Raw genomic sequence first — 25,256 nt, forward strand, 5'->3', positions numbered from 1 at the left:
TCACTGCCTCCTGCTGAATGCAACACGCTCAAACTCACTGCCTCCTGCTGAATGCCACACGCTCAAACTCACTGCCTCCTGCTGAATGCAACACGCTCAAACTCACTACCTCCTGCTGACTGCTACACGCTCAAACTCACTGCCTCCTGCTGAATGCTACACGCTCAAACTCACTGCCTCCTGCTGAATGCTACACGCTCAAACTCACTGCCTCCTGCTGAATGCTACACGCTCAAACTCACTGCCACCTGCTGACTGCCACACGCTCAAACTCACTGCCTCCTGCTGAATGCTACAAGCTCAAAGTCACTGCCTCCTACTGACTGCTACACGCTCAAACTCACTGCCTCCTGCTGACTGCTACACGCTCAAACTCACTGCCTCCTGCTGACTGCTACACGCTCAAACTCACTGCCTCCTGCTGACTGCTACACACTCAAACTCACTGCCTCCTGCTAACTGCTACACGCTCAAACTCACTGCCTCCTGCTGACTGCTACACGCTCAAACTCACTGCCTCCTGCTGACTGCTACACACTCAAACTCACTGCCTCCTGCTGAATGCTACACGCTCAAACTCACTGCCTCCTGCTGACTGCTACACGCTCAAACTCACTGCCTCCTGCTGACTGCTACACACTCAAACTCACTGCCTCCTGCTGAATGCTACACGCTCAAACTCACTGCCTCCTGCTGACTGCTACACGCTCAAACTCACTGCCTCCTGCTGAATGCTACACGCTCAAACTCACTGCCTCCTGCTGAATGCTACACGCTCAAACTCACTGCCTCCTGCTGAATGCTACACGCTCAAACTCACTGCCTCCTACTGACTGCTACACACTCAAACTCACTGCCTCCTGCTGAATGCTACACGCTCAAACTCACTGCCTCCTGCTGACTGCTACACGCTCAAACTCACTGCCTACTGCTGAATGCCACACGCTCAAACTCACTGCCTCCTACTGACTGCTACACACTCAAACTCACTGCCTCCTGCTGAATGCTACACGCTCAAACTCACTGCCTCCTGCTGAATGCTACACGCTCAAACTCACTGCCTACTGCTGAATGCCACACGCTCAAACTCACTTCCTCCTGCTGAATGCTACACGCTCAAACTCCCTGCCTCCTGCTGACTGCTGCACGCTCAAACTCACTGCCTCCTGCTGAATGCTACACGCTCAAACTCACTGCCTCCTGCTGACTGCTAAACGCTCAAACTCACTGCCTCTTGCTGAATGCTACACGCTCAAACTCACATCCTCCTGCTGAATGCCACACGCTCAAACTCACTGCTTCCTGCTGAATGCTACACGCTCAAACTCACTGCCTCCTGCTGAATGCTAAACGATCAAACTCACTGCCTCTTGCTGAATGCTACACGCTCAAACTCACTGCCTCCTGTTGACTACTACACGCTCAAACTCACTGCCTCCTGCTGAATGCTACACGCTCAAACTCACTGCCTCCTGCTGACTGCTACACGCTCAAACTCACTGTCTCCTGCTGAATGCCACACGCTAAAACTCACAGCCTCCTGCTGACTGCTACACGCTCAAACTCACTGTCTCCTGCTGAATGCTACACGCTCAAACTCACTGCCTCCTGTTGACTACTACACGCTCAAACTCACTGCCTCCTGCTGACTGCTACACGCTCAAACTCACTGCCTCCTGCTGACTGCTAGACGCTCAAACTCACTGCCTCCTGCTGAATGCTACACGCTCAAACTCACTGCCTCCTGCTGACTGCTACACGCTCAAACTCACTGCCTCCTGCTGAATGCTACACGCTCAAACTCACTGCCTCCTGCTGACTGCTACACGCTCAAACTCACTGTCTCCTGCTGAATGCCAGACGCTAAAACTCCCTGCCTCCTGCTGAATGCCACACGCTCAAACTCACTGCTTCCTGCTGACTGCTACACGCTCAAACTCACAGCCTCCTGCTGAATGCTACACGCTCAAACTCACTGCCTCCTGTTGACTGCTACACGCTAAAAACTCACTGCCTCCTGCTGAATGCCACACGCTAAAAACTCACTGCCTCCTGCTGACTGCTACACGCTCAAACTCACTGCCTCCTGCTGACTGCTACACGCTCAAACTCACTGCCTCCTGCTGAATGCCACACGCTCAAACTCACTGCCTCCTGCTGACTGCTACACACTCAAACCCACTGCCTCCTGCCGAATGCCACACGCTCAAACTCACTGCCTCCTGCTGACTGCTACACGCTCAAACTCACTGCCTCCTGCTGATTGCTACACGCTAAAACTCACTGCCTCCAGCTGAATGCTACACGCTCAAACTCACTGCCTCCTGCTGATTGCTACACACTCAAACTCACTGCCACCTGCTGACTGCTACACGCTCAAACTCACTGCCTCCTGCTGAATGCTACACGCTCAAACTCACTGCATCCTGCTGACTGCCAAACGCTCAAACTCACTGCCACCTGCTGACTGCTAGACGCTCAAACTCACTGCCTCCTGCTGAATGCCACACGCTCAAACTCACTGCCTCCTGCTGAATGCAACACGCTCAAACTCACTGCCTCCTGCTGACTGCTACACGCTCAAACTCACTGCCTCCTGCTGAATGCTACACGCTCAAACTCACTGCCACCTGCTGACTGCCACACGCTCAAACTCACTGCCTCCTGCTGAATGCTACACGCTCAAACTCACTGCCTCCTGCTGACTGCCACATGCTCAAACTCACACCCTCCTGCTAAATGCCACATGCTCAAACTCACTGCCCCCTGCTAAATGCTACACGCTCAAACTCACTGCCTCCTGCTGAATGCTACACGCTCAAACTCACTGCCTCCTGCTGAATGCTACACGCTCAAACTCACTGCCTCCTGCTGACTGCTACATGCTCAAACTCACTGCCTCCTGCTGACTGCTACATGCTCAAACTCACACCCTCCTGCTAAATGCCACATGCTCAAACTCACTGCCCCCTGCTAAATGCTACACGCTCAAACTCACTGCCTCCTGCTGAATGCTACACGCTCAAACTCACTGCCTCCTGCTGAATGCTACACGCTCAAACTCACTGCCTCCTGCTGACTGCTACACGCTCAAACTCACTGCCTCCTGCTGACTGCTACACACTCAAACTCACTGCCTCCTGCTGACTGCTACACACTCAAACTCACTGCCTCCTGCTGAATGCTACACGCTCAAACTCACTGCCTCCTGCTGACTGCTACACGCTCAAACTCACTGCCTCCTGCTGAATGCTACACGCTCAAACTCACTGCCTCCCGCTGACTGCTACACGCTCAAACTCACTGCCTCCTGCTGACTGCTACACGCTCAAACTCACTGCCTCCTGCTGACTGCTGCACACTCAAACTCACTGCCTCCTGCTGAATGCTACACGCTCAAACTCACTGCCTCCTGCTGACTGCTACACGCTCAAACTCACTGCCTCCTGCTGAATGCTACACGCTCAAACTCACTGCCTCCTACTGACTGCTACACGCTCAAACTCACTGCCTCCTGCTGAATGCTACACGCTCAAACTCACTGCCTCCTGCTGAATGCTACACGCTCAAACTCACTGCCTCCTACTGACTGCTACACGCTCAAACTCACTGCCTCCTGCTGACTGCTACACGCTCAAACTCACTGCCTCCTGCTGACTGCTACACGCTCAAACTCACTGCCTCCTGCTGACTGCTACACGCTCAAACTCACTGCCTCCTGCTGACTGCTACACACTCAAACTCACTGCCTCCTGCTGAATGCTACACACTCAAACACACTGCCTCCTGCTGAATGCTACACACTCAAACTCACTGCCTACTGCTGAATGCCACACGCTCAAACTCACTGCCCCCTGCTGACTGCTACACGATCAAACTCACTGCCTCCTGCTGACTGCTAGACGATCAAACTCACTGCCTCCTGCTGACTGCTACACGATCAAACTCACTGCCTCCTGCTGACTGCTACACGATCAAACTCACTGCCTCCTGCTGACTGCTAGACGATCAAACTCACTGCCTCCTGCTGACTGCTACACGATCAAACTCACTGCCTCCTGCTGACTGCTACACGATCAAACTCACTGCCTCCTGCTGACTGCTAGACGATCAAACTCACTGCGTCCTGCTGACTGCTACACGATCAAACTCACTGCCTCCTGCTGAATGCCACACGCTGAAACTCTCAGCCTCCTGCTGACTGCTACACGCTCAAACTCACTGCCTCCAGCTGAATGCCACACGCTCAAATTCACTGCCTGCTGCTGAATGCTACACGCTCAAACTCTCTGCCACCTGCTGAATGCTACACGCTCAAACTCACTGCCTCCAGCTGAATGCCACACGCTCAAATTCACTGCCTGCTGCTGAATGCTACACGCTCAAACTCACTGCCTCCTGCTGACTGCTAAACGCACAAACTCACTGCCTCCTGCTGAATGCTACACGCTCAAACTCACTGCCTCCCGCTGACTGCTACATGCTCAAACTCACTGCCTCCTGCTGAATGCTACACGCTCAAACTCACTGCCTCCCGCTGACTGCTAGACGCTCAAACTCACTGGCTCCAGATGAATGCTACACGCTCAAACTGACTACCTCCTGCTGACTGCTAGACGCTCAAACTCACTGCCTCCTGCTGAATGCCACAAGCTGAAACTCTCAGCCTCCTGCTGACTGCCACACGCTCAAACTCACTGCCTCCAGCAACTGCTACATGCTCAAACTCACTGCCCCCTGCTAAATGCCACACGCTCAAACTCACTGCCCCCTGCTAAATGCTACACGCTCAAACTCACTGCCCCCTGCTAAATGCCACACGCTCAAACTCACTGCCCCCTGCTAAATGCTACAAGCTCAAACTCACTGCCTCCTGCTGACTGCTAAACGCTCAAACTCACATCCTCGTGCTGACTGCTACACGCTCAAACTCACTGCCTCCTGCTGACTGCTACACGCTCAAATTCACTGCCTTCTGCTGAACACACACGCTCAAACTCACTGCCTCCTACTGAATGCCACACGCTCAAACTCACTGCCTCCTGCTGACTGCTACATGCTCAAACTCACACCCTCCTGCTAAATGCCACATGCTCAAACTCACTGCCCCCTGCTAAATGCTACACGCTCAAACTCACTGCCTCCTGCTGAATGCTACACGCTCAAACTCACTGCCTCCTGCTGAATGCTACACGCTCAAACTCACTGCCTCCTGCTGACTGCTACACACTCAAACTCACTGCCTCCTGCTGAATGCTACACGCTCAAACTCACTGCCTCCTGCTGACTGCCACACGCTCAAACTCACTGCCTCCTGCTGAATGCTACACGCTCAAACTCACTGCCTCCTACTGACTGCTACACACTCAAACTCACTGCCTCCTGCTGAATGCTACACGCTCAAACTCACTGCCTCCTGCTGAATGCTACACGCTCAAACTCACTGCCTCCTGCTGACTGCTACACACTCAAACTCACTGCCTCCTGCTGAATCCACACACTGAAACTCACTGCCTCCTGCAGAATGCTACACGGTCAAACTCATTGCCTCCTGCTGAATGCTACACGATCAAACTCACTGCCTCCTGCTGACTGCTAGACGATCAAACTCACTGCCTCCTGCTGACTGCTACACGATCAAACTCACTGCCTCCTGCTGACTGCTAGACGATCAAACTCACTGCCTCCTGCTGACTGCTACACGATCAAACTCACTGCCTCCTGCTGACTGCTACACGATCAAACTCACTGCCTCCTGCTGACTGCTAGACGATCAAACTCACTGCCTCCTGCTGACTGCTACACGATCAAACTCACTGCCTCCTGCTGAATGCCACACGCTGAAACTCTCAGCCTCCTGCTGACTGCTACACGCTCAAACTCACTGCCTCCAGCTGAATGCCACACGCTCAAATTCACTGCCTGCTGCTGAATGCTACACGCTCAAACTCTCTGCCACCTGCTGAATGCTACACGCTCAAACTCACTGCCTCCAGCTGAATGCCACACGCTCAAATTCACTGCCTGCTGCTGAATGCTACACGCTCAAACTCACTGCCTCCTGCTGACTGCTACACGCTCAAACTCTCTGCCTCCTCCTGAATGCTACACGCTCAAACTCACTGCCTCCTGCTGACTGCTAAACGCACAAACTCACTGCCTCCTGCTGAATGCTACACGCTCAAACTCACTGCCTCCCGCTGACTGCTACATGCTCAAACTCACTGCCTCCTGCTGAATGCTACACGCTCAAACTCACTGCCTCCCGCTGACTGCTAGACGCTCAAACTCACTGGCTCCAGATGAATGCTACACGCTCAAACTGACTACCTCCTGCTGACTGCTAGACGCTCAAACTCACTGCCTCCTGCTGAATGCCACAAGCTGAAACTCTCAGCCTCCTGCTGACTGCTACACGCTCAAACTCACTGCCTCCAGCAACTGCTACATGCTCAAACTCACTGCCCCCTGCTAAATGCCACACGCTCAAACTCACTGCCCCCTGCTAAATGCTACACGCTCAAACTCACTGCCCCCTGCTAAATGCCACACGCTCAAACTCACTGCCCCCTGCTAAATGCTACAAGCTCAAACTCACTGCCTCCTGCTGACTGCTAAACGCTCAAACTCACTGCCCCCTGCTAAATGCTACAAGCTCAAACTCACTGCCTCCTCCTGAATGCCACACGCTCAAACTCACTGCCTCCTGCTGACTGCTACACACTCAAACTCACTGCCTCCTGCTGAATGCTACACGCTCAAACTCACTGCCTCCTGCTGAATGCTACACGCTCAAACTCACTGCCTCCTGCTGAATGCTACACGCTCAAACTCACTGCCTCCTGCTGACTGCCACACGCTCAAACTCACTGCCTCCTGCTGACTGCTACACACTCAAACTCACTGCCTCCTGCTGAATGCTACACGCTGAAACTCACTGCCTCCTGCTGAATGCCACACGCTGAAACTCACTGCCTCCTGCTCAATGCTACACGCTCAAACTCACTGCCTCCTGCTGACTGCCACACGCTCAAACTCACTGCCTCCTGCTGACTGCTACACGCTCAAACTCACTGCCTCCTGCTGACTGCTACACGCTGAAACTCACTGCCTCCTGCTGAATGCCACACGCTGAAACTCACTGCCTCCTGCTCAATGCTACACGCTCAAACTCACTGCCTCCTGCTGACTGCTACACGCTCAAACTCACTGCCTCCTGCTGACTGCTACACGCTCAAACTCACTGCCCCCTGCTGAATGCTACACGCTCAAACTCACTGCCTCCTGCTGACTGCTACACGCTCAAACTCACTGCCCCCTGCTGAATGCTACACACTCAAACTCACTGCCTCCTGCTGACTGCTACACGCTCAAACTCACTGCTTCCTGCTGACTGCTACACGCTCAAACTCACTGCCTCCTGCTGAATGCTATACGCTCAAACTCACTGCCTCCTGCTGAATGCTACACATTCAAACTCACTGCCTCCTGCTGACTGCTACACGCTCAAACTCACTGCCTCCTGCTGACTGCTACACGCTCAAACTCACTGTCTCCTGCTGAATTCCAGACGCTAAAACTCACAGCCTCATGCTGAATGCCACACACTCAAACTCACTGCTTCCTGCTGAATGCCACACGCTCAAACTCACTGCTTCCTGCTGATTGCTACACGCTCAAACTCACTGCCACCTGCTGACTGCTAGACGCTCAAACTCACTGCCTCCTGCTGACTGCTACACGCTCAAACTCACTGCCTCCTGCTAAATGCCACACGCTCAAACTCACAGCCTCCTGCTGAATGCCACACGCTCAAACTCACTGCCTCCAGCAGACTGCTACATGATCAAACTCACTGCCCCCTGCTAAATGCCACACGCTCAAACTCACTGCCTCCTGCTGAATGCTACACGCTCAAACTCACTGCCTCCTGCTGACTGCTACACGCTCAAACTCACTGCCTCCTGTTGACTGCTACACGCTCAAACTCACTGTCTCCTGCTGAATGCCACACGCTCAAACTCACTGCCTCCTGCTGAATGCCACACGCTCAAACTCACTGTCTCCTGCTGAATGCCACACGCTCAAACTCACTGCCTCCAGCTGACTGCTACACGCTCAAACTCACTGCCTCCTGCTGACTGCTAAACGCTCAAACTCACTGCCTCATGCTCAATGCTACACGCTCAAACTCACTGCCTCCTGCTGACTGCTACACGCTGAAACTCACTGCTTCCAGCTGACTGCTACACGCTGAAACTCACTGCCTCCTGCTGACTGCTACACGCAAACTCACTGCCACCATCTGAATGCTACACGCTCAAACTCACTGCCTCCTGTTGACTACTACAGGCTCAAACTCACTGCCTCCTGCTGACTTATACACGCTCACACTCACTGTCTCCTGCTGAATGCCACACGCTGAAACTCACTGCCTCCTGCTGACTGCTACACGCTCAAACTCACTGCTTCCTGCTGACTGCTACACGCTCAAACTCACTGCCTCCTGCTGACTGCTACACGCAAACTCACTGCCTCCTGCTGAATGCCACACGCTCAAACATCACTGCCTCCTGTTGACTGCTACACGCTCAAACTCACTGCTTCCTGCTGACTGCTACACGCTCAAACTCACTGCCTCCTGCTGAATGCTACACGCTCAAACTCACTGCCTCCTGCTGACTGCTACACGCAAACTCACTGCCTCCTGCTGAATGCCACACGCTCAAACATCACTGCCTCCTGTTGACTGCTACACGCTCAAACTCACTGCCTGCTACTGAATGCCACACGCTAAAACTCACTGCCTCCAGCTGAATGCTACACGCTCAAACATCACTGCCTCCTGTTGACTGCTACACGCTCAAACTCACTGCCTCCTGCTGAATGCTACACGCTCAAACTCACTGCCTCCTGCTGAATGCTACACGCTCAAACTCACTGCCTCCTGCTGACTGCCAAACGCTCAAACTCACTGCCTCCTGCTGACTGCTACACACTCAAACTCACTGCCTCCTGCTGAATGCTATACGCTCAAACTCACTGCCTCCTGCTGACTGCTACACGCTCAAACTCACTGCCTCCTGCTGACTGCCACACGCTCAAACTCACTGCCTCCTGCTGACTGCTACACGCTCAAACTCACTGCCTCCTGCTGACTGCTACACGCTCAAACTCACTGCCTCCTGCTGAATGCGACACGCACAAACTCACTGCCTCCTGGTGAATGCCACACGCTCAAACTCACTGCCTCCTGCTGAATGCCACACGTTCAAACTCCCTGCCTCCAGCTGACTGCTAAATGCTCAATCTCACTGCCTCCAGCTGAATGCTACACGCTCAAACTCCCTGCCTCCTGCTGACTGCTACACGCTCAAACTCACTGCATCGAGCTGACTGCCAAAAGCTCCAACTCACTGCCTCCTGCTGAATGCTAAACGCACAAACTCACTGCCTCCAGCTGACGGCTAAACGCCCAAACTCACTGCCTCCTGCTAACTGCTACACGCTCAAACTCACTGCCTCCTGCTGAATGCCACACGCTCAAACTCACTGCCTCCTGCTGACTGCTACACGTTCAAACTCACTGCCTCCTGCTGAATGCTACACGCTGAAACTCACTGCCTCCTGCTGACTGCTACACGCTCAAACTCACTGCTTCCTGCTGAATGCTACACGCAAAACCTCACTGCCTCCTGCTGAATGCTACACGCGCAAACTCACTGCCTCCAGCAGACTGCTACACGCTCAAACTCACTGCCCCCTGCTGACTGCTGCACGCTCAAACTCACTGCCTCCTGCTGACTGCTACATGCTCAAACTCACTGCCTCCTGCTGACTGCTGCACGCTCAAACTCACTGCCTCCTGCTAAATGCCACACGCTCAAACTCCCTGCCTCCTGCTGACTGCTGCACGCTCAAACTCACTGCCTCCTGCTGACTGCTACACGCTCAAACTCACTGCCTCCTGCTGAATGCTACACGCTCAAACTCACTGCCTCCTGCTGACTGCCACACGCTCAAACTCACTGCCTCCTGCTGACTGCTACACGCTCAAACTCACTGCCTCCTGCTGACTGCTACACGCTCAAACTCACTGCCTCCTGCTGACTGCTACACGCTCAAACTCACTGCCTCCTGCTGAATGCTACACGCTCAAACTCACTGCCTCCTGCTGACTGCCACACGCTCAAACTCACTGCCTCCTGCTGAATGCTACACACGCAAACTCACTGCCTCCTGCTGACTGCTACACGCTCAAACTCACTGCCTCCTGCTGAATGCTAAACGCTCAAACTCACTGCCTCCTGCTGAATGCTACACGCTCAAACTCACATCCTCCTGCTGACTGCCACACGCTCAAACTCGCTGCCTCCTGCTGACTGCTACACACTCAAACTCACTCCCTCCTGCTGACTGCTACACGCTCAAACTCACTGCCTGCTGCTGACTGCTAAACGCTCAAACTCACTGCCTCATGCTGACTGCTACACGCAAACTCACTGCCTCCTGCTGACTGCTACACGCTCAAACTCACTGCCTCCTGCTGACTGCTACACGCTCAAACTCACTGCATCCTGCTGACTGCTACACGCTCAAACTCACTGCCTCGTGCTGAATGCTGCACGCTCAAACTCACTGCCTCCTGCTGACTGCCACACGCTCAAACTCACTGCCTCCTGCTGACTGCTACACGCTCAAACTCCCTTCCTCCTGCTGAATGCTACACGCTCTAACTCACTGCCTCCTGAGGAATGCTACACGCAAAACCTCACTGCCACCTGCTGACTGCTAGACGCTCAAACTCACTGCCTCCTCCTGAATGCTACACGCTCAAACTCACTGCCTCCTGCTGAATGCTACACACTCAAACTCACTGCATCCTGCTGACTGCCAAACGCTCAAACTCACTGCCTCCTTTTGACTGCTACACGCTCAAACTCACTCCCTCCTGCTGACTGCTACAAGCTCAAACTCACTGCCTCCTGCTGACTGCCAAACGCTCAAACTCACTGCCTCCTGCCGAATGCCAAACGCTCAAACTCACTGCCTCCTGCTGACTGCTACACGCTCAAACTCACTGCCTCCTGCTGACTGCTACACGCTCAAACTCACTGCCTCCTGCTGAATGCCACACGCTCAAACTCACTGCCTCCTGCCGAATGCCACACGCTCAAACTCACTGCCTCCTGCTGACTGCCAAACGCTCAAACTCACTGCCTCCTGCCGAATGCCAAACGCTCAAACTCACTGCCTCCTGCTGACTGCTACACGCTCAAACTCACTGCCTCCTGCTGACTGCTACACGCTCAAACTCACTGCCTCCTGCTGAATGCCACACGCTCAAACTCACTGCCTCCTGCTGACTGCCAAACGCTCAAACTCACTGCCACCTGCTGACTGCTACATGCTCAAACTCACTGCCTCCTGCTGAATGCCAGAGGCGCAAACTCACTGCCTCCTGGTCATAGAGTCATAGGGCAGAACTTTATGGCTGACGTGCGGCTGGCAGAGTCCGCATGTCAGCGACAGCGCTTAAAATGTCGTGCGCTGGCGCAGGGCGAGCATCCCGATGTCAGCGCGCAGCATCGTGATATTTAGGTGGTCGGGCGCACTATGAAGTGTGATGTGCACCCGCCATTAATTAAAGGCCTTGTCAAGGCCCTTAACTCGGCAATCGACGCCAATTTTGAGGAGCCCGTGCGATGTTCGCCTTGGCGCATGGGCGCAGCGAGCAGGCAGGTAAGTGATTTTTTTAACAAACCTCATCAACGGGCAGGATATGTGGGCTCAGCGAGGTTGTTAATGTTTTATCTGAAGTATTTATTGCAGAAAGTGTTTTAAACTTGCTTGTGTGATTGTTAGCAGCTCAGATCGATTTCCAGCAGCATTGTCTGTACTTTGAAGCTTCAGCTCACCAGTCACTATTTAAGAAGGGTTGTAGAGATAAGCCAGGGAACCACAGACCAGTGAGTCTCACGTCAGTGGTAGGGAAACTATTGGAGAAATTTCTGAAGGAGAGAATCTATCTCCACTTAGAGAGGCAAGGTTTGATCAGGGATAGTCAGCATGGCTTTGTCAGAGGGAGGTCATGCCTAACAAATTTGATTGAACTTCTTGAGGAGGTGACCAGGTGTGTAGATGAGGGCAGTGCAATTGATGTAGTTTATATGGATTTCAGCAAAGCCTTTGACAAGGTCCCACATGGGAGACTTGTAAAGAAGGCAAGTGCACATGGGATACAGGGTAATTTGATAAGGTGGATTCAAAATTGGCTTAATTGTAGGAGGCAGAGGGTGATGACAGAAGGCTGCTTTAGTGACTGGAAGCCAGTGTCCAGTGGCGTACCACAGGGATCTGTGCTCGGTCCCCTATTATTTGTCATTTATATAAACAACATAGATGACTATGTGGGGGGTAGGATTAGTAAGTTTGCGGATGACACAAAGATTAGCCAGGTGGTTAACAGTGAGGTTGAGTGTCTTGGGCTACAGGAAGATATAGACGGGATGGTCAAATGGGTAGATAAGTGGCAGATGGAATTTAACCCTGAAAAGTGTGAGGTGATACACTTTTGAAGGAGTAATTTGACAAGGAAGTATTCAATGAACGGCATGGCACTAGGAAGTTCTGAGGAACAAAGGGACCTTGGCGTGTGTATCCATAGATCTCTGAAGGCAGAGGGGCATGTTAATGGGGTGGCGAAAAAGGCATATGGGATACTTGCCTTGATCAATGGAGGCATAGATTACACTTTGTGGGTGGACACCCCATGCCAGCGGCTCTGAAGGTCACAGTTGCCTTCCACTTCTATGCATCTGGCTCCTTCCAGGGCTCGGTGGGTGATCTTTGCGGTGTTTTCCAATCAGCTGTCCACACTTGTGTCAAGCAGGCTACAGATGCAGTTCAGACAGGTATTGACCTTCATCCACTTCCGCTGCGACCAGGCAAGTCAGGCACAGCGAGCCAGAGGCTTCACGGCCATTTCTGGCTTCCCCCGCATCCAGGGTGCTATAGACTGTACACATGTGGCCATCAAGGTGCCAGCAGGTGAGCCTGGTGCCTTTGTCAACAGGAAGGGCTTCCACTCCATGAACGTGCAGATAGTGTGTGATCACAGGATGCAGATTCTGCAAGTTTGTGCAAGGTACCCAGGCAGCTCCCACGACGCCTACATCCTCAGACACTCCCAGGTACCGGGGCTCTTCAGTGCTCCGGCTCAGCTGGATGGATGGCTGGTGGGTGACAAGAGTTATCCCCTCAGAAGGTGGCTCATGACCCCTCTCCGCCATCCAAGAACAGAAGCTGAGGAGCGCTACAATCGGAGCCAGGGCACCACAAGGGCTGTGGTGGAGAGAGCCATCAGTCTTCTCAAGATGCGCTTCCGATGCCTGGTCCGCTCAGGGGGCGCACTCCAGTACCCTCCAGATCGCGTCTCAGTGATAGTGGTAGCATGCTGCGCTCTGCACAACTTTGCGCTGGAAAGGGGGGAAGCAGTTGATGATGAAGACCTTGACGCAATGGATGAGGCTGCACATGATGAATCTAGGAGTGGCTCAGAGGATGAGGAAGCACAGGGCAATGATGAGGGGCAGCACGCCGACCTGCTACTACACCAAGGAGGCAGGGACATCCGGGACATTTTAATCCAACGAACCTTCAGCTAGCTCCACACAAATGGACCTGCAGGACCTGCATTGCCTGGCGCTTCCACACGTGGCACTTAGGTGCTACATCTTCCACTTCATCAGCTGCAACTAAGGGCTTAGCACATAAACATCAATGTCCACTCAAACACTCATGATATGTATGTGAAACAGACAAATGCAGCACAAAGGAAACACCCTCAGCCATGGTCAGAAAAGTGGACTTTATTGCCACCAAAATAAACAACAAACGTTGCTCTGACGTACATAATGATATATTCCCTAATCTAGGGCCAACACAAAATCACCAGTGAAATACCCGTGGAGTGCCTAACGTGCCTTAAGCTTACGTTTGCGGGTGCTTTGTCTTGGTGCCGCCCCATCGCTCGGAGTGGCTTGTGAGACAGCCTGCTGATTGTGCTGTCCTGTTGGCCTCGATGACCTTGGCGGACGTCCTCTGGCCCGTGGATCCTGTGCTGGCCCCGCCTGGGAGGGATTGGCCAGTCCCAGAACTAGCACCTCCCCAGCTGTCGCAGCCTCAACGGAAGAAACGTTGACTGGCAGAGGAGCGGAGGAGCTGCTGTCCTCATCCGGAGTGCCCTGAGAGGAGCTCGCAGAGACGACAGGCAGCTGCTGCGCCGATATGAGGTCACATTGAACCTTCCCTGCTCACCGCAGATGGATGGGCACCGAGCTGGGACACTTGGTGCCCAGAACATCTCCCACATTGCGAATGACCACCTGTGGCTGTGAGGGCTTGCAGGTCAGAGCGTAACCCAATCAGATGCTGATCAATCTGTTGGAAGCCCTTCTCCATGAGAGTCGCCAATCTCTCAATGGAGGAAGCCTGACGCTCTGACCTGAGGTTCATGCCATTACTGATACTCTGCCTGGATTCCTCCACCACAGAGATCAAGTGAAACACACCTTCATGTAACCCTGCCAGATGCTCCCACGCACCTTGCCGCTTGTCCTGCATGGCTGACATCTCCAGAGGCACATCATCATTGCCCGACTCAGCATGTGCCTGGTTGCCTGCAGTCCTCTGGCTGCTGGCGCCATCGGCACTCTCTGTCCATGCCATATCCTCCAGCGATTGTGAAGTGCCCTCTCCACTGTGCCCCGGGACACTAGCCGACGTCATAATCCCCACCGAAGTGGTAGTCACTGCACAGGTGCCTGGCTCGCTGAAATGATGTGACGCAAGTTGCAAGTGATGCCCCTCAGGTGTGGAGGGGGTGCTCTGGACTTGTTCCTGTCGACCATGCGGTGGTGATGCTGAAATTAACAACAAGAACAGTGGATCAGTTAGCGTTCAGTCAGCAACACCATTCATCCCTTTCCCTCCAGGCTCATAATGCGCTCAACCTTCAAGAACCTAAGGAGATGAACATTGGTGGGGTGGTAAATAGTCAAGAGGAGGCCCAAACATTACACGTGCATGCAGACAGGCTGGTCAGTTGGCCTGAGGAATGCCACATGGAATGTAATGTGGATAAGTGTGCAGTTAAGCACTTCAGCAAGACAAACAAGGTACAGGAATACATGAGTAATGGTGGGACCGTGGGAAGTCACGATGATTACAGGGACTTTGCTGGGCAGACCCGTTAAGGTAGCAGAACAGGAACATAAGGCGTTTAACAAGGTCAAAGCCAAACTTGCCTTTATTAGCCGAGGAGTAGAATGTAGGAAAAGGGAGGTCATGTTGCAAGTGCAGAAAACGCTGTCGAGGCCACAGCTACACTTCTGCATTCAGTTGTGACCTGCACTTCATGGGAGGGATGGCATTGGAGTGGAGAGAGTGCAGAGGTTCCTGACCAGGATGCATGCTGGCCTAGAGAGTTGGAGTTATAAGGAAACATTGCATACACTTGTGATATTTGCCGTGGAGCACAGGAGATTGACATGTCATATTATTGACCTTCATACCATTATGAGGGGCATAGACCGGGTCGACAGAAGGCAACATTTCCCCTTGGCGGAGGGATGACTAACGTGGTGGCATTTATTTAAGTTGAGTGCCATGAGGTTGTCAGGTGAGGTGCTGAGGACCTTTTAGACAGAGTAATGTGGGACACACTGGCTGAACGGGTGGTGGAGGTACAAACCCTCATAAGATGCAATAAGTCTTTGGATGTGCAGCAGCGATGCCATGGCATGTTAGGACATGGGGATAGTGGTCACAAATGGGATAAGGCGACTTTGGAAGGTGCTAGAGACGTGCATCCTCGAGGGGCCGAGGGACCTTTGTGTATGACCCACACGTCTGACTGTATCAGCCTGTGAATGAGCAGTGTTGCTGCATTAACGATTGCAGCAACCATCAGTGCTTTGGATGGTGGGGAGACAGAGTGGATGGGACAGTGGGCATCAAATACCTGGCCGCTGCACCCCAGCCTCGCCGACACCTGCCAACCTGGCCACTTGGCTTCTTCCCAGCTCCATGGCCTGCTCCTCATAAGTGGTGATGTGCTGCAGCACGGTGTGCCCACCAACAGTGCGCAAACGCTCTTGGTTGTTGTGTTTAGCTTTTGCCTGTAGAACAGAGAAGAGGATTTATTGGCGCTGATCGCTCATGTACTCTGCACACGCACGCCGCACCCCAACCACAGTGGCCCACCTGAGGCCTCCAGCGGCTCCTGTCCACGCTACTGGTGATCAGTCACCAGAAGATAGTACGGCTGCTCCCAACCCCTTCCCCCATCGGCCGCCTTGGACACATTCGGCCTCCATCACTGTGAATATCACACGGGTCTTTGCACCCATGACAAGGAGGCGCAGCTGGGTGCGGCGCTGAGGCCAGCAGATGGCTCTTGGCCACGACACCTTGAGGCTCCCCTTCCACCATCTCATCACCATCAATAAGACATGTGTTGGAGTTCTGAGTATGTGTCGAGCTGCCTCCCCTGCAGGTTGCCCCCAGACTACTCAAATGTGACAAACACCAACATACGCTGCAGGGAGAACCCATCTTCTCCTCAACCACTAAGGCTGATATAAGCATGGTCACTATCTGTTTGCCCACCCAGCATGCGCCAAATGCCCAATGCAGTAACAACACTAAGATGTGCGGAGGAGGGGTGTGTGGTGGAGGGGGAGGATGGAGGAGTGGAGGGGCCTCAAAGGCTAAGGCTACCTGCTGGGTAAAATGGCCAAGGCCGACATGGTACTCACCCTTCCAGAACGCAACAAATCATTGAAGCACTTGCGACACTGGGTCCCTGTGCACCGCACAGCATCATGAGAGCTAACAGCCTCCGCTACCTCCTGCCACACCTGCCTGGTGACGTGGGGGTCCCTCCTCCTCCCATCCTCCGGAAACAAGACATGGTTGGACACCTTTTCCAGGAGGACAGCAAGGCAGGCATCTGAGAACCGAGGGGCACATAGGCCCCCTGCTGGCCTACCCTGCAGCCTGCCCCCCTCCTCCTCCTCTGCCCTCACCTCCGCTGGAGCCCGGTCACTGGCCATGATGAACAGCCTAAAGGAGGCTGCCTGGCCACTCTTTATACAGACTGCCGTTTCCCCATTGGAACCGGCAGTCTGAACACGCCTGCCGCAGATTTGAATTTCCCACTGAACACGCGAGTCTGAAACATGCTGGGCGGGCCTTAATTGACCCGCCCACGCAAAATGGCGGCACGGTCCTGTTGTGCTGGCGGCGATCGGCTCCATGCCAGCCGCCGATTAGGTCGGGCCTGCCCACTCAATAAACAGAAAATTCAACCCATAGAGTCATAGAGGTCTACAGCACAGGAAAAGGCCCCTCAGCTCATCGAGTCTGTGCCGGTCAAACAAGTACCTAACTATTCGAATCCCATTTTCCAGCACTAGGCCCATAGCCTTGTATGCCATGGCATCGCAAGTGCACATCCAAATACTTCTTAAATGTTATGAGGGTTTCTGCCTCTACCACCCTTTCAGGCAGTGAGTTCCAGATTCCCACCACCTTCTGGGTGAAAAAATTCTTCCTCACATCCCCTCTAAGCCTCCTGTCCCTTACCATAAATCTATGTCCCCTGGTTATTGATCCCTCCACCAAGGGGAAAAGTTCCTTCCTGTCTACCCTATCTATGCCCCTCATAGTTTTATATGCCTCAATCATGTCCCCCCTCAATCTCCTCTGCTCCAGGGAAAATAACCCCAGTCCATCCAATCTCTCCTCATAATTAAAACTCTCCAGCCCAGGCAACATCCCGGTAAATCTCCTCTGCACTCTCTCTAGTGCAATCACATCCTTCCTATAATGCGGATTCCAGAACTGCACGCAATACTCTATCTGTGGCCTAACCAACCCTTTAAACAGTTCCAGCATAACCTCCCTGCTCTTATAGTCCATGCCTCGGCTAATAAAGGCAAGTATCCCATGTGTCTTCTGAACCACCTTATCTACCTGTCTCGCTACCTTAAGGGACCGATGGAGGTGTACACCAAGGTCCCTCTGATCCTTGGTACTTCCCAGGGTCCTAAAATTCATCATGTATTCCTGTGCCTTGTTTGTCCTGCCCAATTGCATCGCCTGACACTTATCAGAATTAAATTCCATTTGCCACTGATCAGCCCATCTGATCAGCCCGTCTATATTCTCCTGTATTCTAAGGTTATCCTCCTCACTATTTAACACCCCACCAATTTTCGTGTCACCCGCGAACTTACTGATCAACCCTCCTATATTCAAGTCTAAATCATTTATATATACCACAAACAGCAAGGGACCCAATACCGATCCCTGTGGAACCCACTGGACACAGGCATCCAATCACAAAAACACCCCTCGACCATCACTCTCTGCTTCCTGCCACTCAGCCAATTCTGGATCCATTTTGCCAAATTACCTTGGATCCCATGTGCTCTTACCTTCGTTATCAGTCTCCCAAGCGGTACCTTATCAAAAGCCTTGCGGAAGTCCAAATAGACTACGTCAAATGCATTGCCTTCATCTACACACCTGGTCACCTCTTCAAAAAATTCAATTAAATTGGTCAGACATGACCTCCCCTTAACAAAACCATGCTGACTGTCCTTGATTAATCCCTGCCTCTCCAAGTGTAGATTAATTCTGTCCCTCAGAATTGCTCCCCACTACGAAGGTTAGACTGACTGGCCTGTAATTCCCTGGTTTATCTCTTCCTCCCTTCTTGAATAACAGTACCACATTGGCTGTCCTTCAGTCCTCTGGCACCTCTTCTCTGGCCAAAGAGGTATTGAAAAATATTACCAGCGTCCCTGCTATCTCCTCCCTTGCCTCACTCAATAGCCTGGAATACATTTCATCCAGGCCTGGAGATTTTTCTACTTTTAAGCCTGCCAGACCACTTAGAACCTCCTCCCTTTCTATGCTAATTTCTTTAATTATATCACAGTCCTTCTGCCTGATTTCCATACCCACGTTGTCCCTCTCCCTTGTGAACACCGACACAAAGTATTCATTTAGAATCCTACCTATGTCTTCCGGCTCCACACACAAATTACCACGATGGTCCTTAATGGGCCCTACTCTTTCCCTAGTTATCCTCTTACTCTTAATGTTCTTGTAAAATAACTTTGGATTTCCCATTATTTTACCTGCCAATGTTTTCTCATGCCCCCCTTTTGCTCTCCTAATTTCCTTTTGAAGTTCCCCCTTACACATTCTATACTCCTCTAGGGCTTCCGCTGTTTTGAGCCCTCGGTATCTGCACAAGCCTCCCTTTTTCTCCTTATCCAATCCTGTATATCCCTCGGCATCCAGGATCCCCTGGATTTGTTGGTCCCACTCTTTATCTTTACTGGAATATGTTGGCCCTGTGCTCTCCCTATTTCTTTCTTGAATGAGTCCCACTGCTCTGGCGCAGATTTACCTAGAAGTAGCTGCTCCCAGTCCACTCTGGCCAAATCATATCTGATGTTATTAAAATCGACCTTCCCCCAATTTAGAACTCTGAGTTCTGGCCCATCCTTGTCCTTTTCCATAACAACCTTGAATCTAACGGAGTTATGATCACTGTCTGCAAGATGCTCCCCCACTGATACCTCCACGACTTGCCCAGCTTCATTCTCTAAAATAAAGTCTTGGACCGCCCCTCTCTTGTAGGACCTTCTACGTACTGGCTTAAAAAGCTCTCCTGGATGCATTTTAAGAATTCTGCTCCCTCTAAACCTAGCGCACTATGACTAGCCCAGTTAATGTTGGGAAGTTGAAATCCCCCATTATTACTACCCTATTAATTTTACACTTCTCTGAAATTTGCCTACATATCTGCTCTTCTATTTTTCTCTGACTGTTTGGGGGCCTATAGTACACTCCCAGCAATGTGATTGCTCCTTTTTTGTTTTTCGGCTCTACCCATATGACTTCATTTGAGGAGCCTTCCAAGATGTCATCCCTCCTTACTGCTGTATTTGATTTCTTGATCAATATTGCGATACCCCCTCCTATTTTACCTCCTTCCCTGTCTCGCCTGAAGACCCTATATCCTGGAATATTGAGCTGCCAATCCTGCCCCTCTCTCAACCATGTCTCTGTGACAGCAATGACATCATACTTCCATGTGTAAATTTGTGCCCTTAACTCATCTGCCTTATTCGTCAGACTCCTTGCATTAAAATAAATACCATGCAACCTTGCCAAAATCCTTTGTGCTTTAACTGGCCTATAATTTCTATGCCTTCCAGACTCACTTGTTCTCTCTTCTAATTTTGGCTGTACATCTCCCCCTCCTGAACTTCATCTCAGGATCCCATCCGCCTGCCAAGTTAATTTAAACTGTCCCCAACAGCACTAGCAAACCTCCCCGCAAGGATGTTGGTCCCATTCCAGTTCAGGTGCAACCCGTCCGCCTTGTACAGGTCCCACCGCCCCCAGAAACGGTCCCAATGTCCCAGAAATCTAAAGCCCTCCCTCCTGCACCATCCCTCCAGCCAGTCATTCATCTGGACTAACCTCCTATTTCTATACTCACTAGCGCGTGGCACCGGAAGTAATCCAGAGATTACTACCTTTAAGATCCTGTTTTTCAATCTGCTTCCGAGCTCCCTAAATTCTGCTTGCAGGACCTCATCCCTCCTTCTACCTATGTTGTTGGTACCAATATGTACCACAATCTCTGTCTGTTTTCCCTCTCCCTTTAGAATGTCCTGCAGCCGTTCAGTGACACCCTTGACCCTGGCACTACACAGCCTCGCTCTCTCATACTCACACAGTCTCGCTCTCTGTCACTCACACAGCCTCACTCTCTCTCACTCCCACAGCTTAACCCTCTCTCTCACTCACACAGCCTCACTCTCTGCCTGACTCCCACATCCTCACTCTCTCCCTGACTCCCACCGCCGCACTCTCTCTCTGACTCCCACAGCCTCACTCTCTCTGACTCCCACAGCCTCACTCACTCTCACTCCCACAGGTTCACTCTCTCTCACACCCATAGGTTCACTCTCTCTCTCACTCCCACAGCCTCACTCGCTCTCTTACTCCCACAACCTGATGTTCTCTCTCACTCCCACAGGTTCACTCTCTCTCTGACTCCCACAGCCCCGCTCTCTCTCTTTGACTCCCACAGCCTCGCTCTCTCTCTGACTCCCACAGCCTCGCTCTCTCTCTCACACCCACAGCCTAACTCTCGCTCACACCCACAGCCTCGCTCTCTCTCTCACACCCACAGCCTCGCTCTGTCTCTCACACCCACAGCCTCGCGCTCTCTCTCTCACACCCACAGCCTCACTCTCTCTCTCACAGCCACAGCCTCGCTCTCTCTCTCACACCCACAGCCTCGCTCTCTCTCTCACAGCCACAGCCTCGCTCTCCCTCTCACACCCACAGCCTCCCCTTCACCCACTGCCACAGTTTCACTCTCTCTGACTCCCGGAGTCTCACTCTCTCTGACTCCCGGAGTCTCACTCTCTCTGACTCCCGGAGTCTCACTCTCTCTGACTCCCGGAGTCTCTCTCTCTGACTCCCGGAGTCTCACTCTCTCTGACTCCCGGAGTCTCACTCTCTCTGACTCCCGGAGTCTCACTCTCTCTGACTCCCGGAGTCTCACTCTCTCTGACTCCCGGAGTCTCATTCTCTCTGACTCCCGGAGTCTCACTCTCTCTGACTCCCGGAGTCTCATTCTCTCTGACTCCCGGAGTCTCACTCTCTCTGACTCCAGGAGTCTCACTCTCTCTGACTGCCGGAGTCTCACTCTCTCTGACTCCCGGAATCTCCCTCTCTCTGACTCCTGGAGTCTCACTCTCTCTCTCACTCCCGGAGTCTCACTCTCTCTCTGACTCCCGGAGTCTCCCTCTCTCTGACTCCCGGAGTCTCCCTCTCTCTGACTCCCGGAGTCTCACTCTCTCTGACTCCCGGAGTCTCCCTCTCTCTGACACCCGGAGTCTCACTCTCTCTGACTCCCGGAGTCTCACTCGCTCTGACTCCCGGAGTCTCCCTCTCTGTGACTCCCGGAGTCTCCCTCTCTCTGACTCCCGGTGTCTCACTCTCTCTGACTCCTCTGGGCTCACTCTCGGTTCTAGCCATGGCCTCACTCTCCACTGCCTTCACATCCTTCCTAAAGTGTCCTGTTCATTGTGAATACAATACTCTAGTTGAGGCCAAACTGCTGCATTTATTATTACTTCATTGTTTTGTATTCTATGTCCATATTAAGAAAGTCCAGGGTGCTGTATGCACTCTCAACCTGTCAACCTTCAATGACTTATGCACATATACATTCAGCACTCTGCTCTCCTGCACCCCTTTTAGAGATCTACCCTTTATTTTATATTGTCTGACCATGTGTTTCCTACCAAAATTAAGCGCTTCACACTTATCTGCATTAAATTTCATCTTTCACTTGCCCACCCATTCCAACAGCCTGTAAATGTCCTTGTGAAGTTCTACACTAACCTTCTGAGAGTGAATTGTGTCCTGTACGCCGAGATGTAAGCCAATAGTATATATCAGGAAAAGTAAGAGTCCTAACACAGACCCTTGGGGATCTCCACTATAAACCTTCTTCGAGTCCAAAAAATAACCATTCGCCACTATACTGTTTCCTGTCACTTTGTATTCTCTATTATTCTTTGCTCATCAATATGTTGTGTGACACTTTATCAAATGCCTTTTGGAAGCCCATGTAAACCACATTAGCTGCATTGCCCTCATCAACCTTTTCTGCTACCTTATCAAAAAGCTCAAGCAAGTTAGTTAAACATGATTTACTATGAACAAATACATTCTGGCTTTCCTAATTTAACCAGCATTTCCAAAGAGACTGTTATTTTTGCCCCAAATTATCATTTCTACAGGTTTCCCCACCACTGAAGTTAAACTGATAGGCCTGCAGTTGCTAGGCTTATCTTTACACCTTCTTTTGAACAAGGGTGTGACATTTTCAATGCTCCAGTCCTCTGGCACTAACCCTGTATCTAAGAAGGATTGAAAAATGATGGACAGAGTCACTTCCACCCTTTCCCCTGTATCCTTGGATGCATCTCAATTGGTCCTGGTGATTTGTGAATTTTAGCAGAGCCAGCCTAATACCTTATCAATCGTAAATCCATCAAGTATCTCAAATACCTCCTCTTCCATCATCACTTGGAAAGCATATTCTTCGGTAAAGATGGATGGAAAGTGTTCACTTAGTACCTCTGCCATGCAGTCAGCATCCATGGCTCTGGCTGCACTACCCAAATTAAATGGCACTTCCACCAGTGATCGGAACTGAATGCTGGTTGGGGAGTTCCCCTCCAAGCCACACACATCCTGACTCAGAAATATATCACCGTTCCTTCACTGTTGCTGGGTCAAAATCCTGGAGCTTTCTCCCTAACAGGACTGTGAGTGTACCTCCACCACATGGACTGCAGTGGTTCAAGAAGGCAGCTCACCACCACCTACTCAAGGTCAATTAGGGAAGGGCAACAGAGCTATTCCACCCGGCCATGTCCAAATCCTTTGAAAGAATAAAAATAGACTGAACTACATTCAAGCTTGGGCTAATAAGTGGCAAGTAACTTTTGAGCTACACAAGTGCCAGGCAATGACCAACTCCAATAAGAGATAATCTAACCATCTCCTCTTGACATCCAAAGACTTTACCACCGCTGAGTCTCCCACCATCCAGATCCTGGGGTTTTCCAGAAACTGAACTGAACGAGCCATATAAGTGCTGTGGCTACAAGAGCAGGTCAAAGGCTAGAAATCATGCAACGAGTAACTCACCTCCTGACTCCCCAAAGCTTGTCCAAGTGTGATGGAATACTCTCCATTTGCCTGGATGAGTGCAGCTCCCACAACGCTCAAGAAGCTTGAAACTATCCAGGACAAAGCAGCCCTGCCTGATTGGCACGCCACCCACCATTTTAAACATTTAGTCCCTCCATCGCTGGTGCACGATGGCTGGAATGTGTGTACCATCTACAAGATGCATGGCACTAACTCACCAAGGCTCCTTCAAAAGCACCTTCCAAACCCACAACCCCTGTCACCTCGAAGGGCAAGGCTGGCAGCTTCATTGGAACATCACCACTTGCAGGTTCCCATCCAGGCTCACACACCATCTGAATATGGAGCAATATTGCCATTCCTTCACTGTCACTGCATCAAAATCCTTTAACTCCTTTGCTAACAGCACTATAAAGATGCAGCGGTTCAGGAAGGCAACTCACCCACCACCTGTGCAAGGACAATTAGAGATGGACATTAAATACAGGCATTGTCAGTGATGCCCACCTTACAATATATGATATAAAAAGAAGTGACAGCACTAAACTGAGAATGTAGAAGGTCTAAGATGTTTGTGTCCATTCTACAGAGACGTACTTTGTGGAAAAATCCAGTGTAAGGGTGGGGGCAAATATCCAATGCGAGGAGGACAGTTGACCGTTTTGACAACCGACATTACTGTTCGTGGTGTGACATATAATTGCAGAGGGACAGCTTCTGACATATCTGATGCCAGCACTCCAGACCTAATCCAACAAGGAACCAAGTGTGGAGACAAGAAGGTAATTAATTCACAGACAACATAAAAGGAATATTAACTCCAAAGGAATTGGTACTTTACCACTCTCCCCTCTGATATACTTCCCTCCATCCCAGTGTTCATGCTGGTAGTCTCCCTTCCCACTCCATGTATTAAAGATGTATATTCTCCTTCACAGTAGTCCTATTAGTCCACTCTACCACGTTCAGCTTCTAACCCAGTCCCTCATCTTCATTGCCATTCACTTCTGCTTTCCTTGTTGTGTATTTTGCCATCGCACATTCCACATTTCTTTTGTCACCTGTCCTTACCGAGCTGGCCAACCTGCCATTCCAACAACCCCTTTCACAAAAGTAAAATACTGTCGGTTCACTTATTGATTTCTGGGTTGACAGGGCTTCGTATGAGGGATGATTCAGTAGAATGGATTTGTTATGACACGGCAGATGTTTGCCAGGCGGATCAAATCCATGAGGGGAACTTGATCCCGCTATCACAATGGTTTTGTCATTTCTATTTATTTCAAGATGCGTGCCCTGATTTCAGAAGTAATAAGTCCACCAAGACTTTCAGAGATTTAAAACAAAAAATAAAATTAAAATATTCATTAACGAAAAGTTTTCAAGCACATACTTAGAATTACAAAGTACTATGATAATAACTCCTA

General features: G+C 51.4%; 1 protein-coding gene across 1 annotated transcript in view; it reads left to right on the plus strand.

The window, feature by feature from the left end:
* The window catches only part of LOC144680358 (disintegrin and metalloproteinase domain-containing protein 12-like), a 972,827-nt gene that overhangs the window by 925,284 nt on the left and 22,287 nt on the right, over positions 1-25,256 (plus strand). The window contains exon 16 of the mRNA XM_078541354.1: positions 24,419-24,611. Coding sequence (XP_078397480.1) covers positions 24,419-24,611 — 193 coding nt within the window. The remainder of the gene's footprint in view (positions 1-24,418; positions 24,612-25,256) is intronic.

Source organism: Cetorhinus maximus, chromosome 1 (assembly GCF_964194155.1).
Source record: "Cetorhinus maximus chromosome 1, sCetMax3.hap1.1, whole genome shotgun sequence".
NCBI lineage: Eukaryota > Metazoa > Chordata > Chondrichthyes > Lamniformes > Cetorhinidae > Cetorhinus > Cetorhinus maximus.